The sequence below is a fragment of the Hylobates moloch genome, unplaced genomic scaffold (genome assembly GCF_009828535.3).
Source record: "Hylobates moloch isolate HMO894 unplaced genomic scaffold, HMol_V3 SCAFFOLD_19, whole genome shotgun sequence".
NCBI lineage: Eukaryota > Metazoa > Chordata > Mammalia > Primates > Hylobatidae > Hylobates > Hylobates moloch.
In genome coordinates, this window is record NW_026652294.1 from 30,638,167 (window position 1) to 30,651,878 (window position 13,712).

General features: G+C 54.3%; 1 protein-coding gene across 7 annotated transcripts in view; it reads right to left on the bottom strand.

Moving 5' to 3' along the window:
• Window positions 1-13,712, bottom strand: part of BRD1 (bromodomain containing 1) — a 52,471-nt gene extending 38,759 nt beyond the window's left edge. For 4 of the 7 annotated variants that reach the window (XR_009211028.1, XR_009211029.1, XM_032138140.1 and 1 more), the window contains exons 1-2: window positions 13,674-13,706; window positions 9,159-10,539 (exon numbers count right to left, since the gene is read on the bottom strand). Coding sequence is in view for 5 of the 7 variants with exons in the window: in XM_032138140.1 (XP_031994031.1) it covers window positions 9,159-10,525 (1,367 nt within the window). In the remaining 2 variants the exon portion in view is untranslated. Of the gene's footprint in view, window positions 1-9,158; window positions 10,540-13,673 lie in introns of all 7 variants that reach the window. The other 3 variants (XM_032138138.2, XM_032138139.2, XM_032138137.2) reach the window with 1 other exon arrangement.

Genomic DNA, 13,712 nt, shown 5'->3' on the forward strand with positions numbered 1-13,712 from the left:
GAGACTGTGCCACTGCACTCCAGTCTGGGTGACAGAGTAAGACTCCATTTCAAAAAAAAAAAAAAAAAATTTTTTTTTTAAAGACTCCTAGAGGAAATACAGGGAACAGCTTTACGGCTGCAGAGTGGGGACAAGTTTCTTAAACCAGACCCAGCACGCACATACCACATAGGAAAAGGGTGATAAATTTGAGGAGTACGATGAAATTAACAAACTTGGGTTCATCAGACACTATAAAATTATGGTTGCTTTTAAGAACCTTTACACACTGACAGGTGCATGAATGGAATTTCATGACCACGACTTGCTTCAAAACAATGGAATGGAAGGAATGGGAGAGGGGAGGCTGGCCAGGTGCGTATAACTTCTGAAGCTGAGTGAAAGAACAGGAGGCTCTCTCTGAAGATTTCCAAAGTAAAAAAGAATTTTTTTAAAGACATCACTAAAAATGAAAAGATACACCCACCCACGGGCACAAGCACACTACAAACAGTGCACAGGCAGGGTAGGAGCCCCCAGTGCAGGCCCAGAGCCCTGGCATGATACACACGCAGACCCCAAGCCGGGTGGTGCGAGGTGGAGGATGCCGTGCCCATATCCATCGCTCAGGAAACACATGAGACCAGCCGGCCAGAGCCCTGAATCTCACCTCAGAGGACTCCTGCACCAAGGCTGGGGCACCACGAGGCCTGCTGCCCATCGCCAGGGGACACCTGCTGTTTTCACACGCCTGACGTGCATGGGCAAGGGCCACATCTGGGATCCTCTCCGACAGGGCAGGGTGTGCACAAGAGGACGCAGCCCCAGCAACATGCAACTCTATGTAGAGCACCTGGGTAGTCCCTGCTCTCTTTATTTTTGTGAATATTTTGTAAATTTGAAGTTATTTCCACATAAAAACGTAAAATCAAGCTCCCACCAGCCCGAGCCCAGGAGGTGCTCTCTCAGGAAAGCCACCACCGCCTCTAGCAGGTAGCACCTAGGCTGGAACAGAGGTGAGAATGTGTGGCAGTAATCTGCCCCGCTGTCCCAAGTAGTAAAGAAAACTTCACATAAATTTTCAACCCCACTTCTGCCAAAAGTAAGTAAATCTGGTGAAAGTGAAGACAGACAGAAGTCAGCTATACTGTGCTGTCTCCCCTCTGCTGAGAACATCCTCTACATGCCTGGGGTGCTTCAGGGAAGACAACCAGGCCTAGTGGAACGGTGCCCCACAAAGCTAGGGGTGGGAATGACATGGTTGGGTACCCAAGTCGCCGGGGGCAGGGCAGAGCTGTCTAAATGGCCAGATGACTGTGGTTCATGGCCCACGGCCCTGCTCTGTGAAATGGTAGCTTTAGTTCAGTAAATGCCAGCATCTTTAGGAGAGTCTGAGAGTGCAGAGGAAGGTGTGGTGAGGCCAGTGAGAAACACAGCCCATCCTGTGAGCACTCAGCGTTTTCCCCAGCACAATTTTTATTTGCTTCAGCTTTTTCAATCAAAACAAATCTAGGCCGGGCACAGTGGCTTATCCCTGTAATCCCAACACTTTGGGAGGCTAAGGCAGGCGGATTAGCTTAGGTCAGTCAGGAGTTCGAGACCAGCCCACCCAACGTGACCAAACCCCATCTCCAGTAAAAATACAAAAATTAGCTAGGCGTGGTGACATGCACCTGTAATCCCGGCTACTTGGGAGGCTGAGGCAAGAGAATCGCTTGAACCCAGGGGGCAGAGGTTGCAGTGAGCCTAGATCATGCCACTGCACGCCAGCCTGGGCGACAGAGCAAGACTCCGTCTCAAAAAAAAGAAAAGAAAAATCTGTTTCCAGATGTAGTAATGTCCATTTCTGTAGAGGAGAATCCCTCCTGCCTGTCAGCCTGCACCGGGAAGGGCTCCGTTGTGAGCTGCCAGCTACAATCTGCACTAAAACCCAGAAAACCAACAAAGTCACGGGGGGCAGGAAAGAGTGTTTAAAACGGCATTCAGGTCTGTTCCTCACGGAGGAGAGCAGGCGCTCCCGCAGGCTGTGTTGACCCAGGCACCCTCCCGAGCTCCCAGGCACTGGCTGGACCTGCCCTGCAGCTCCTCCTTCCAATGTGTCGTCCTGGTGCTTCCTTCCCGAGTGCCCACCACTCTAGACCCGATGCAGGTCAAGCACAGGGAGCTGCCACCTGTGGCCTCAGGGCCCCTGCCATGCCTCCCAGTGCCACCCGCAGCAGCCAACTCATGTGCCCACACTGCCCGGGAGGGGCCCACACAGGGCCTCCCGGTGCCACCCGCAGCAGCCAACTCATGCACCCACACCACCCAGGAGGTACCCACACAGGGCTCCCCCCATTGGGCACTGAGCCAGTGTCTCCTGCTTCAATCCATGCCAGATACAAACTTTTATAAAACAAAATTAACAGCCAGAAACATGGAGGAAAAAAAGACTTAAAAACACAAGCCAAAGGGGGCCGCGGCCAGTGGCTCTAATCTGTAACCCTAGCACTTTGGGAGGCTGAGGACCACTTGGGCCCAGGAGTTCAAGGTTGCAGCGAGCTAGGATTGCGCCACTTCACTCCTGCCTGGGCGACAGAGCAAGACCCCACCTCAATTAAAAGAACAAAACAAAACCTCTGCAGGTGCCCACCAGGTGACAGCTGGGATCCTCACAGGGCCTACCTAGCACTCAACGCTCCCAAGACACAACAGCTTCCCCACCCTCTGACGGCGGCTGTGCAGCTTAACAGCCTGGGGCTGCAGCAAGTGCACAAGGGAGACAACGCCGCCCGACAGTGACCCCAGAACAAGTTCCAGAATAGTGACATCTTTATTCCAGAGTCAACATACTACCCTCCAGCATTAAACAGACTACAGACTAAGGCTGGGGCTGGGCGAGGTGGCTCACGCCTGTAATCTCAACACTTTGGGAGGCCTAGGCAGGAGGATTGCTTAAGCCCAGGAATTCAAGATCAGCCTGGACAACATAGTGAGACCCTGTCTCTATAAAATAGACGAGGGCCAGGTGGCCTCCAACAGTGTGGGACGTGAGTCCGGGTAGGAAAAAAGTGCCTTCCAAATTCCGGGGCCCAAGGTGCCTACCCTGCAGGGAATAACAGACAGACACTCTCTGGACTGTGGGGGCTGAGGCCCGCCACCCAAGGCCCTTAGCAGCCGGCAGACACCACCTGTGGGTGACCGTGTCCACACAGGACTTTGCTATCCATCCGCCAGGACCTGAGGGAAGAGAACTGCCAGACCCCATTCCTGCCCCTTCTGCCACCATTTCAGACACCCCACAGGGACTCATTTTGGGGGTTCCCAAATGAGTTCCCACTGACTTCCAGGAAGTCCATAAGCCACTCTATGACCCCAGCTTGGGCATCTGTCCTTGCCATGCTGACCCTTTTCCCCTGACCTCGCAGAGCCTCAAGCTCCAGGAACGGCTCAGAAGGGGTGTAGAGCCAGTGGTGACGGCACAGTGGGTCAAGGAGTCACCCCTGGAGGCAATGTGTCTGGCAGAGGCCTTTGGGAGCTCAAAAGGATGGCACTGGGGGTGCACGACTATTCATGAAGCCAAAGAGAAATTAAAAGAAGCAGCAGAAGGAACTTTCTTCATGTGAGATAGTTCAAGTTCAGACTACCTGCTAACAACATTAGGACATGGGCTAGACCAACTAATCTTCATATCGAATACCAAGACAGGATATCCAGACCGAACTCCATCACGTGCACCAAGTTCAAGCTCAAACAATCAGCTGGTGCAGCATGTCTGCTGAACGACTGTGCTGTGATGGGCTAGGACCAGCAGGCGGCCCAGGGGACCCAGACTGCTCTGTTCACCTCCATCCAACCACATCGCTCTGCACACCAGGCACCATCTCTGTAGGTTCACCACTAACAAAGAGGGATCGGTACCATCTGAGGACTGCCTTTATCAACAAGACTAAAAGATTTCTTGGAAGAGTATCAATTCCAAGGGTCAATGTTTTTCTTTCTCTAAACATGCCTCATATAGAGGATCTCCAGATGCAGCTGTGTCAAAGAGAACCAAAACTCAAGAGACTGCTCTGGATAACCATGCAAAACCCTTCAGAGACAGGGTCTCATTCTGTCACCCAGGCTGGAATACAAAGGTGCGATCACAACTCACTGCAGCCTCGACCTCCTGGGCTCAAGCAATCTACCCACCTCAGCCTTCCAGTGTGAGGATTACTAGCCTGAGCCACCGCACCCAGTCAACTTTTCTAACAGCTCAAGTCAATCTAATTTAAATGCATGAAGAGAAGTAGCTAGGTATTTAAAGTTCGCCACGTATTTTCACCTGACTGATGCTTCCCTTCCTAAGGCTGACGAAGACCAGTTGATCCTTTTAAACTCAAAATAAAATGACCCCAGTGAAGGCGGGAGAAACACCTCATTCGAATGAAGGTAGGAGGAGCACCCATCAGAAAGCCTTGCCTATCTGAGGCTCCTGTCCGTGAGGTTGAAGTCCAGGCTCTCGTAGTAGAGGAGCTCCTCCTGGAACATCTGAAGCAGTCAAAGGAACCGAACGGACACAGGCCGTCTGCCTGCTGATCACAGTCTCTTTTAAGACACTTTCTACTTTGCATTCTGATGAACCTAGGAGTTTTGTTGAACAGATTATGCGTGTATTTATCCCTGATTTCATGCAATTAACCCAAAAGAGTTATCGGGAAACCCTGTTTGTCTTTTCACTCCATGTATGAACTCTCATGTGAATGAGTCCTGCAGTAATCCATGTTAAGGGAGCCCTAATTTCAAACTGGTGCAAATGGAAAAGACTTTCCCTTTTCCTTTAAGACTAAAGACAAAATGTCCTCCTGGCCGGGCTCAGTGGCTCACGCCTGTAATCCCAGCACTTTAGGAGGCCGAGGCAGGTGGATCACGAGGTCAGGAGATCGAGACCATCCTGGCTAACATGGTGAAACCCTGTCTCTACTAAAAATACAAAAAATTAGCAGGTGTGGTGGTGGGCGCCTGTGGTCCCAGCTACTCAGGAGGCTGAGGCAGGAGAATGGCGTGAACCCGGGAGGTGGAGCTTGTAGTGAGCCGAGATCGTGCCACTGCGCTCCAGCCTGGGTGACAGAGCAAGACTCCGTCTCAAAAAAAAAATGTCATTCTATACAGGTGCAACTCAATCCGTTAATAAAAACTGATGTATGCTGGAGAGAGGAAGTGAAAAGAAAAAATAGGGCTGGGCGCGGTGGTTCACGCCTGTAATCTCAGCACTCTGGGAGGCCAAGGCAGGCAGATCACCTGAAGTCACGAGTTCGAGACCATCCTGGGCAACATGGTGAAACCCCATCTCTACGAAAAATACAAAAATTAGCCAGACACCATGGCACACACCTGTAGTCCCAGCTACTCGGGAGGCTGAGGCACGAGGATCACTTGAACCTGGGAGGTGGAGGCTGCAGTGAGCCGAGATCACACCATTGCACTCCAGCCTAGGCAACAGAGCAAGGCTCCATCTCACAAAAAAAAAAAAAAGAACAAGAAAGAAAAAATAACAATCAATGTAAGGCCAGGCATGGTGGCTCACGCCTGTAATCTCAGCACTTTGGGAGGCCGAGGCAGGCAGATTGCTTGACCCCATCTCACCAAAAAATAAAAACATTAGCAGGGCATGGTGGCACACGCCTGTGGTCCCAGCTACTCAGGAGGCTGAGGTGGGGGAGTCGCTTGAGCCCAGGAGGTCGAGGCTGTAGTGAGCCATAATCATGCCACTGCACCCCAGTCTGAGCCAAAGAGCAGGACTCCGTTCAAGAGATTCTCCTGCCTCAGCCTCCTGAATAGCTGGGATTACAGGCATGCACCACCATGCCTGGCTAATTCTTATATTTTTAGTACAGATGGGTTTTCACCATGTTAGCCAGGCTGGTCTCGAACTCCTGACCTCGTGATCTGCCCACCTCGGCCTCCCAAAGTGCTGGCATTACAGGTGTGAGCCACGCACCCGGCCCTGCCTGTTTTTCAAAGTGTTTATTTACTGCTGTTATTATTTGATCATAGTATATTAAACTTACAAAAGAACAGACTATAACCTTAAAACTATCTTTTTTAGCCCAGCGCGGTGGCTCACGCCTGTAATCGCAGCACTTTGGGAGTTCACAGCGGGTGGATCACTTGAGGTCAGCAGTTCAAGACCAGCCTGGCCAATATGGTGAAACCCCGTCTCTACTAAAAATACAAAAATCGGCTGGGTGTGGTGGCACTTGCTTGTAATCCTAGCTGCTTGGGAGGCTGAGGCAGGAGAATCACTTGAACCCAGAAGGCGGAGGTTGCAGTGAGCCAAGATCATGACACTACACTCCAGCCTGGGCAACAAAGCAAGACTCCATCTCAAAAAAAAAAAGGAAAAAAAAAAGAACTATCTTTTTACTTGAAATTTTAATTTTTCAAACCACTAGAATGATAAAAGCAGTCAGTCCCTGAAGGCAGATTCTGTTCTGTCCATAAGGAATAAGGAAGATCCTCTTTCTCTAAAATCTCTAAAACACTGCTCAGATGGGGTCACATCCCTCTTCCAGTGTGACTGGCTGGCCTGAAGCATAACATCCTCAGATGCTCTAGATGGGTCCTACACCAGAGCCATGGGTTAGTGCACACCCTAACCAACTAGACTCAGCATCCCCACCCACTGCTGCACATCGAGAAGCTTCACCATGGGCCAGGCACAGTGGCTTGTGCCTGTATTCCCAGCTGAGGCTGGGAGGAGGCTGAGGCAGGAAGATCGCTTGAGCCCAAGAGTTTGAGGCTACGGTGAGCCATGATCATGCCACTGCACTCCAACATGCGCAACAGAACAAGACCCTGTCTCTAAACATAAAATAAAAAATAAGTAAGAAGCTTCACCCTCATCTACACACAATTCAAATGCACAGCTGAGGCCTCCTACATGCACCCAGGGGTAGTCCCAGGGCTGCCAGATCAGCTGCCTCTCAGACCACAGCAAGGCTGTAAACCCGGTTTCAGGCAGCAGTCAGTACTGTATTGAGAGCCTGCCTCTCACGACCACCTCAGAGGTGGGTCCAGCACCGCGGTGCCAACAGGCCAGGTGCACTGGGAGCTCCTCCACTGGTGGCAAGGTGGCCCGAAGCACCAGCATCTCCTGGAGACTGGGAAACCCAGACTGCAGAGACCACGGCCAGGAACACTCGTCCAGGTTTGTTTCTCTCTCTCTACTCGAAGCTGAAATAATAGTTTATTTCCAAGTTAGGAAAAGAACAGAACCACAAAGTACGCGGTTTAGCTCCAATACCTGCTTTCAAATATTTAGGTCGAGTTTTCTTCTCAATCAGCCCTGGCCACCTCAGGCCCCTGCGTCTCTGCATGCAAACGCTGCCTCCTTCAAACAGTCCTGCCTACCCAACATCAGCAGCCAAAGAATAGAGAGCGTGGGACCCGGCCGGGCCCGGCCTCTCCCAGAGCAGGTCATCATCTGGTACTGGCCAGGGAAGGGAGCACTTCAGACTTTTGGCTCTTCATTTTGTTAGATCACATTTTGTTTATTTTGCTTCAATTTCAGTAAAGCTGAAATTTTTAGACCTCTTATACAGAAGTTTTTAATACAAACCCTAGACTTTTTAACTCATATGTAGAAATCCAAGCAAAACCATCTCTTCAAAGTCAGATTAATTTATAAAGACAAAACACCTTGGTTTCGACAGGGTTTTCTCTGGATGGGAAGGATTATGAGCATTTTTGTTCATTCTGTCTGAATTGACTAATTCTCTGAGTATTTACAGCTCTGTGAAAAGAAACTGGACCTCACTTTGGCAAAGTAGAGCAATATTAACAAAAATCACTTAAAACTTTTTTTTTTTTGAGACACAGTTTCACTCTGTCACCCAGGCTGCGGTGCAGTAGCACAATTCTGGCTCACTGCAACCTCCCAGCCTCACCGCCCAATGCAGCTCAGCCTGCATGCGTCCCACCTGTGCTGCCCTCCCCTCACATGTGGGGCAGGTCTCACACCTCAGAGGGCCCTGCTCACTGACCCCCAGCAGTCCTGGAGGGTCTGTGTGGTAATGGGGCTCCGGGCATCTCCCCTAGCCACGCTGCAAGCTCAGCACCAGGCTGGCTCTACCCGCCCTGTTGACCGGCAGGCCCCATCTGTGCTCACGCTCCTCCCCTTGTTTGGCCACCCTTTTTTCCTCAGGGCATCTGCAGCAAGTGGGGGGCACACCACGGGAAATGGGGCCAAGGCCACAGCAGTGGGTGTCCCGATGCCGGAAGTCACTGGGAAGCCCAGGCCAGAGCCCCTCGGGTTGAAAGTCATAGAGTTCCTGCGTGGGCTTCATTCCTTCTTAAAGTTTAGTCACTGAAATTCTTAAAAATCTTCACTCACAGCTGGGCATGCTGGCTCACACCTATAGTCCTAGCACTTTGGGATGCAGAGGTGGGCAGACTGCCTGAGCTCAGGAGTTCCAGACCACCCTGGGCAACATGGTGAAACCCCGCCTCTACTAAAAATACAAAAATTAGCTGGGCATGGGAGCACACGCCTGTAGTCCCAGCTACTCGGGAGGCTGAGACACAAGAATTGCTGGAACCTGGCAGTAGAGGTTGCAGTGAGCTGAGATCGTGCCACTACACTCCAGCCTGGGCAACAGAGCAAAACCCTGTTTAAAAAAAAAAAAAAAAAGACTGAGCAAGTGCTGTAATTCCAGCACTTTGGGAAGCCAAGGCGGGCAGATCACTTGAGGCCAGGCGTTTGACACCAGCCTAGCCAACATGGTGAAACCCCGTCTCTATTTAAAAAATACAAAAATTTGTCGGACATGGTGGCGCACGCCTGCAGTCCCAGGTACTCAGGAGGCTGAGGCAGGAGAATTGCTTGACCCCGGGAGGCGGGGGTTGCAGTGAGCCGAGATTGCGCCACTATACTCCAGCCTGGGCGACAGAGCAAAACTCCGTCTCAAAAAAAAAAAAAAAAAAAAAAACTAGAAAATTATAGATCATTCCAAGCCTACAGACTAAAATCTTTTACAACATCTACTCCCCGAAAAGACGTGGTAAACAGGCAGAACCACGCTTCAGGGGAATATTAGGAAGCTGCGCCAACAGGAAACGCAATGACCACGCAGCACAGGCCTGGCAGGCTGTGCCCACGTCCTCCCAGGGTCCCGCATTGCAGGCTCCTTGTGGACTCAATGCTTGGACACGCTTACCTCTGCGGGGGAATATAAGGAGCGCATACGGTCGGCAGGACCGCGCAGGGCTCAGCCAGAGTTTTCTTAGCCTTTTTTGCCTTCTTCCTGACCTTGGATGTGGACCTGACCGTTTTAACCGAGCTCTCTTTTCGACAGACACCATTTTTCATTTCGACATCCCCGTAAATATTCAGAGGCCTCCGGGTGCAGCCTGGAGGCGTGTGGACATCACAGTAAGCGGTCTTTCTGACGGAGAAGGTGGTGCCACCGCCAGTCAGTTCCTTCACGGGCTCCATTTTCATGTACAGGCCAGCCTTCTGGGCACATGTCACATGGAATGCTGTGTAGCAGTTTGCTTTGTGGCACTGGATGCAGGCACCCACGCCCTTCTGCTTACAGAGGTAGCATGTCAGTTTCCACCGGGCTGGGGGGATGTTCCTCACCCCATCAATGGGCTCGATGAACACCGTGTTGGCAAAGCCGACCTCTGGGATCCACAGGGCACACACCACGTGACCCCAGCGGTCGTCATCTGTCTTTTTGAAGGCACCACCCTTGTTGGGGCACAGCACACAGTCGGCGGGACGAGCCCGGGACTGCAGGCAGTGGCGGCAGAGCCACTGGCCCTCGGGGATATAGGGCACCCCGTAGCACTCCTGGTGCACGGCCAGGTTGCACATGTCGCAGAAAAGGATCACGTTGCTGTTCTGGCACTCCCCATCCATGCAGATGCAGCACACGGCGTCCTCATCGATCAGAGACTGCTGCTCGCCCTGCTTCTGGTTCTCGCAGTGCGACTCCTTCTCGAAGCGGTCCATCAGGAACTCAAACATGCTCTGCGACACGGCAGGGACGCAGTCGCCCTTGCGCTTCTCATTGACAATCTCCAGCCAGGCATAGTCCTCCTCGTCCATGTCATACTCCACCTCGTTGTCCAGCTCCTCGGCCGACTTCTCGATGAACTTGTAGTACACCGGAGGCCTCCTGGGGGCGGACGGAGGGCTGTACTCCACGATGCGCACCTTGGGCTCCGGGAGGGCGCTGGCCGAGGCCGGCGTGCCGTGGGCGCTGGGGAGGGCTTCATTTTTCTTTTTGACTCTGTTGTTTTTGTGACGCTTAGTTCTTAAGCAGACCGGGGGCCGCTCGCTGTTTTCCTTATTGCTGTTGCATTCACTCATCTCTTGAGCAGTGAGGTCATCTTCTAATATGATCTCCAGGGGATCAAAAATACTGATCCTGTGCAAGCGCCCTTCAATTTCTATCTCTACCATCCTTTGAGCTTGAGCGTAGGTCAGCGTTTCTCGCGTAGGGGAGTGTTTAACACTGCATGGGGAGGAAGGATGCCTCGCTGCAGAGCCTCGATGACATCGTCCTTTCCTCCTCATTTGGTAATGATTACCTAAAATAAAGGCAAAAGTAAAGTTAATTCTATGCAGGGTGACCAAAGACTCGAGAAAGCCGCAAAAGTATGCTTGGGCAGATCTAGCTCACCAGCTCAAAGCCCAATCAAAGCAAAACTCACAGCTAACCTCTTTCCAAGGTGTCAAAAACCACGCATCCAGGCCTGAGCGACTCCCCAGGACCAGGGAGAGAGCAGCGGTAACAGGCAGAGAGGCAGCCTGAGGAGCCCTCCTAGAGCACCTGTGTCCCTACCACCACACACCAGTCCCCTCTCAGACCACACCAACAGGCTGCGGAGACCACAGCAACGCTCCCCAAGGAGGGGTCCGGCCCAGAGCCCACAGCTGCAGGACTTTCCCAGCATGCAGGCGGTCCCCCAGGAAGTCCACATACAGGGCTGGACCCCGCCAGGCACAGAGGCTATGCCCACCAGAGAGGCATGCTCAGGGGCCACCTGGCCCTATCAGATGCTCCCCCTAAACCACTCTTCCCCTCCCCACTACTCCCAGGAGAGCACTCCCATGAGCCCAGAGTCACCACAGTCCTTGCAGCATTCCTGCTGGGGCCAGGGGTAGGAGACAGATCACAGCCTGTCCATCCTCTACAGACAGGCCCTCCACACACACACCACAACACAGGGGAGCCCTGTACTGGTCTGAGGGGACAGTCTTCGCCCCTGTGAGGCCCCAACCCCGCTTCTGCAGAGCCTTGGCAGTGACCACCACGGAAACCACCACAGGCTGAGCCAACCTGCCCCTTCCCCTCAGGGGCACTCCTCAAGCCCCATTGAGACCATGGTGCTGGCCACGTTCTCCTCCTTTCTGAGCGAATCCAGATACGTGCATTACGCCAAAGGGAAATCCCTGTTCTCCCCAGCACACGTGTAGGCAGACGCTCCGCTCAGGCTCCACAACGAGGGGTGACCCCCAGGAACCCCTCGCTGCTTGCAGAGACCCTCACCAGGAGGGTTGCCAGCGCTGGCTCAGGTGCCTGAAGACTTGGCCACAGAGACTTAGGAGAATCTGCTTTTCCAGAGGTGGGCAAAATCAGTGAGCTGCCACCCATACCTCCAGCTCCTTGTGGCAGAGGCCTCTGCTGTCCGAACACCACGGACTGCGTCTATTCCCAGCTGTCCCCAGGATGCCTGGTGTGTGGACACCTCCTGTTAAGACCACCACCACCTGGACAGTGCCTCCCTCCAAAGCGCCACACTTCACTGACAGGAAGCAAAATGATTTTTCAGTGACTGACTCGCAAAACAAATATTCTCAGCTGAAGCCCAAGGCCCACTCTGCATCTAGCCCTGCCAGGTCAGGGACACCTGGCCTCGGGGCCCAAGGGGATCCGGGACACCCGCAGCAGCCTCGCCCTGATCTATTGGGCCTGAGAAAAAGCCCTCAGGGAGCAGGCTTCCCTCTGTGAGTCCCGAAAGGAAATCCCAGCAGACTTTAAGAGCACTTCTTAAGACAGACCCTCCAGCCACTGGGTATCTTTCTCTGTATCAGACAGAAATCCTCATTGTATGTTGAAACTAGATTGCAATTACCTACAGAAAGGAACAGGAGAGAAAATGTGGTCAGCCAAACCTCAGCCCCTCTGCATCTCCAGGGCCTCCAGGTGCCCACTCAGCCCTGGATTCCTGGGAAGCTGTCAGCACAGCCACCCCCCAGCCGGCCCTGTGAGCCCTGCAGAGGTGACACCACAGCCTGCAGAGAGTGACCCTAGTGCACCCGGGACGGCGATACGCGTCATTACTGAGGTGGGGCAGAAGCAACAGTTGGTTACTCACCAGATCAGAAAAGAACCTGTAATTTTCCCCTCGACAGCAAAGTCCTGAGTCGCCCTAACGACAAGCAGCCCCTGGAAACCCACTCTCTCCCAGGGAGCCGTGAAGCTCTTCATTGCAATACTTTCTACAAGGGGAGAACTGAACCGAAGGCTTCACGGCCACAGCAGCTCTATATCCTCAACATGTAACTGGGACCCGGGGAAAGTAGGCCCTCAGCAGGGCAGGGCGACCCACGACCTCTTCTGCTTCACCGCTTCCCCCCTGGGCCGGTTCTGTTCCTGGCCCTTCCGTGCTGGGACAAGCATTTCCACCGGGAGGGATCCGCGGGGGCACACACGTAGCTTCTCAAGGAATAATTCCCTTAAGTACATTCTGAAGAGCCCTGCGGGCCAAAAGCGGGGAAAGCTGCCCACAAGACGGCCGCTTCCATCTTCCCACCACCCGCCCAGGGAGAAGCCGGCCACGCTCCGGGCCTCTCCGTAAAGGCCACGGGAGCCGCGGCCGCTGAGTTGTGCGAAGTTGTGTAAAGCACACAGCACTCGGTACGGCGCTGTGCCAGCCAAACAAAAACATCCGCCGATTCCACTAACTACACAACCACCTGGCGACAGACCCTCAAAAACAGACACTGGCGGCTGCGCTTTCTGGGGAGACGGGGCCGCACCCCGCGGGGCAGGGGCTCCCGCTGCTACAGATTCTCAGAACTCTTGCGTCCGCTCACAAGAGCCGCGTGTCCCGTGAACTGCGCCTCAATCGTGTCACTCGTTTAAAAGGCCCGGGGAAGCCTCGCGTTGGTCGCGAGGCGTCTCCCTGCAAACGCCCGGGGAGGCCGCGGTGCCGGTTCCCAGGCCCGGCGGCCGCAGGCCGCGCGGCTCCTGGGCGATCTCGGGGCGCGTCCCTGCTCACAGGGAGTTCCCGTCTTGGCAGAGCTCGGCCGGCCTGTGTTACATAAGGGGCGGCCCGGCCGGCTCGGCGGCTGCCCCAGGCCCGACCCGACTCGAGCGCGGACTCCGGGCAGGCGCCGCGGCCCAGGCCGCCGAGACCCACAGCCCGACTCGGCCTCCCTCGACTCCCCGGCCTGACCTACCCGGTCTCCCCGCCCGGCCTCCCCGTCTTCCCGCCCGTCTCCCCGGCAGCCTGGCCCAGCCTCCCCGGTCTCCCCGCCCGGCCTCCCCGGCATCCCGGGCTCCCGGCCCGCAGACAATGCGGAGCCGCCGCCGCCGCCGCCGCCAAACATGGCGTCGGCACCACAACCCCGAGAGGCCGGGCCGAGGCGGCGGCGGCGGCCGGGCGGCCCGGGAGGCGGCGGGGAGGCCTCCCCGGCCAGGCCCCCGCCCACTCACCTTCGGGGCGCCGCGGCCGCGGGAGCCCGGCAAGCGGGC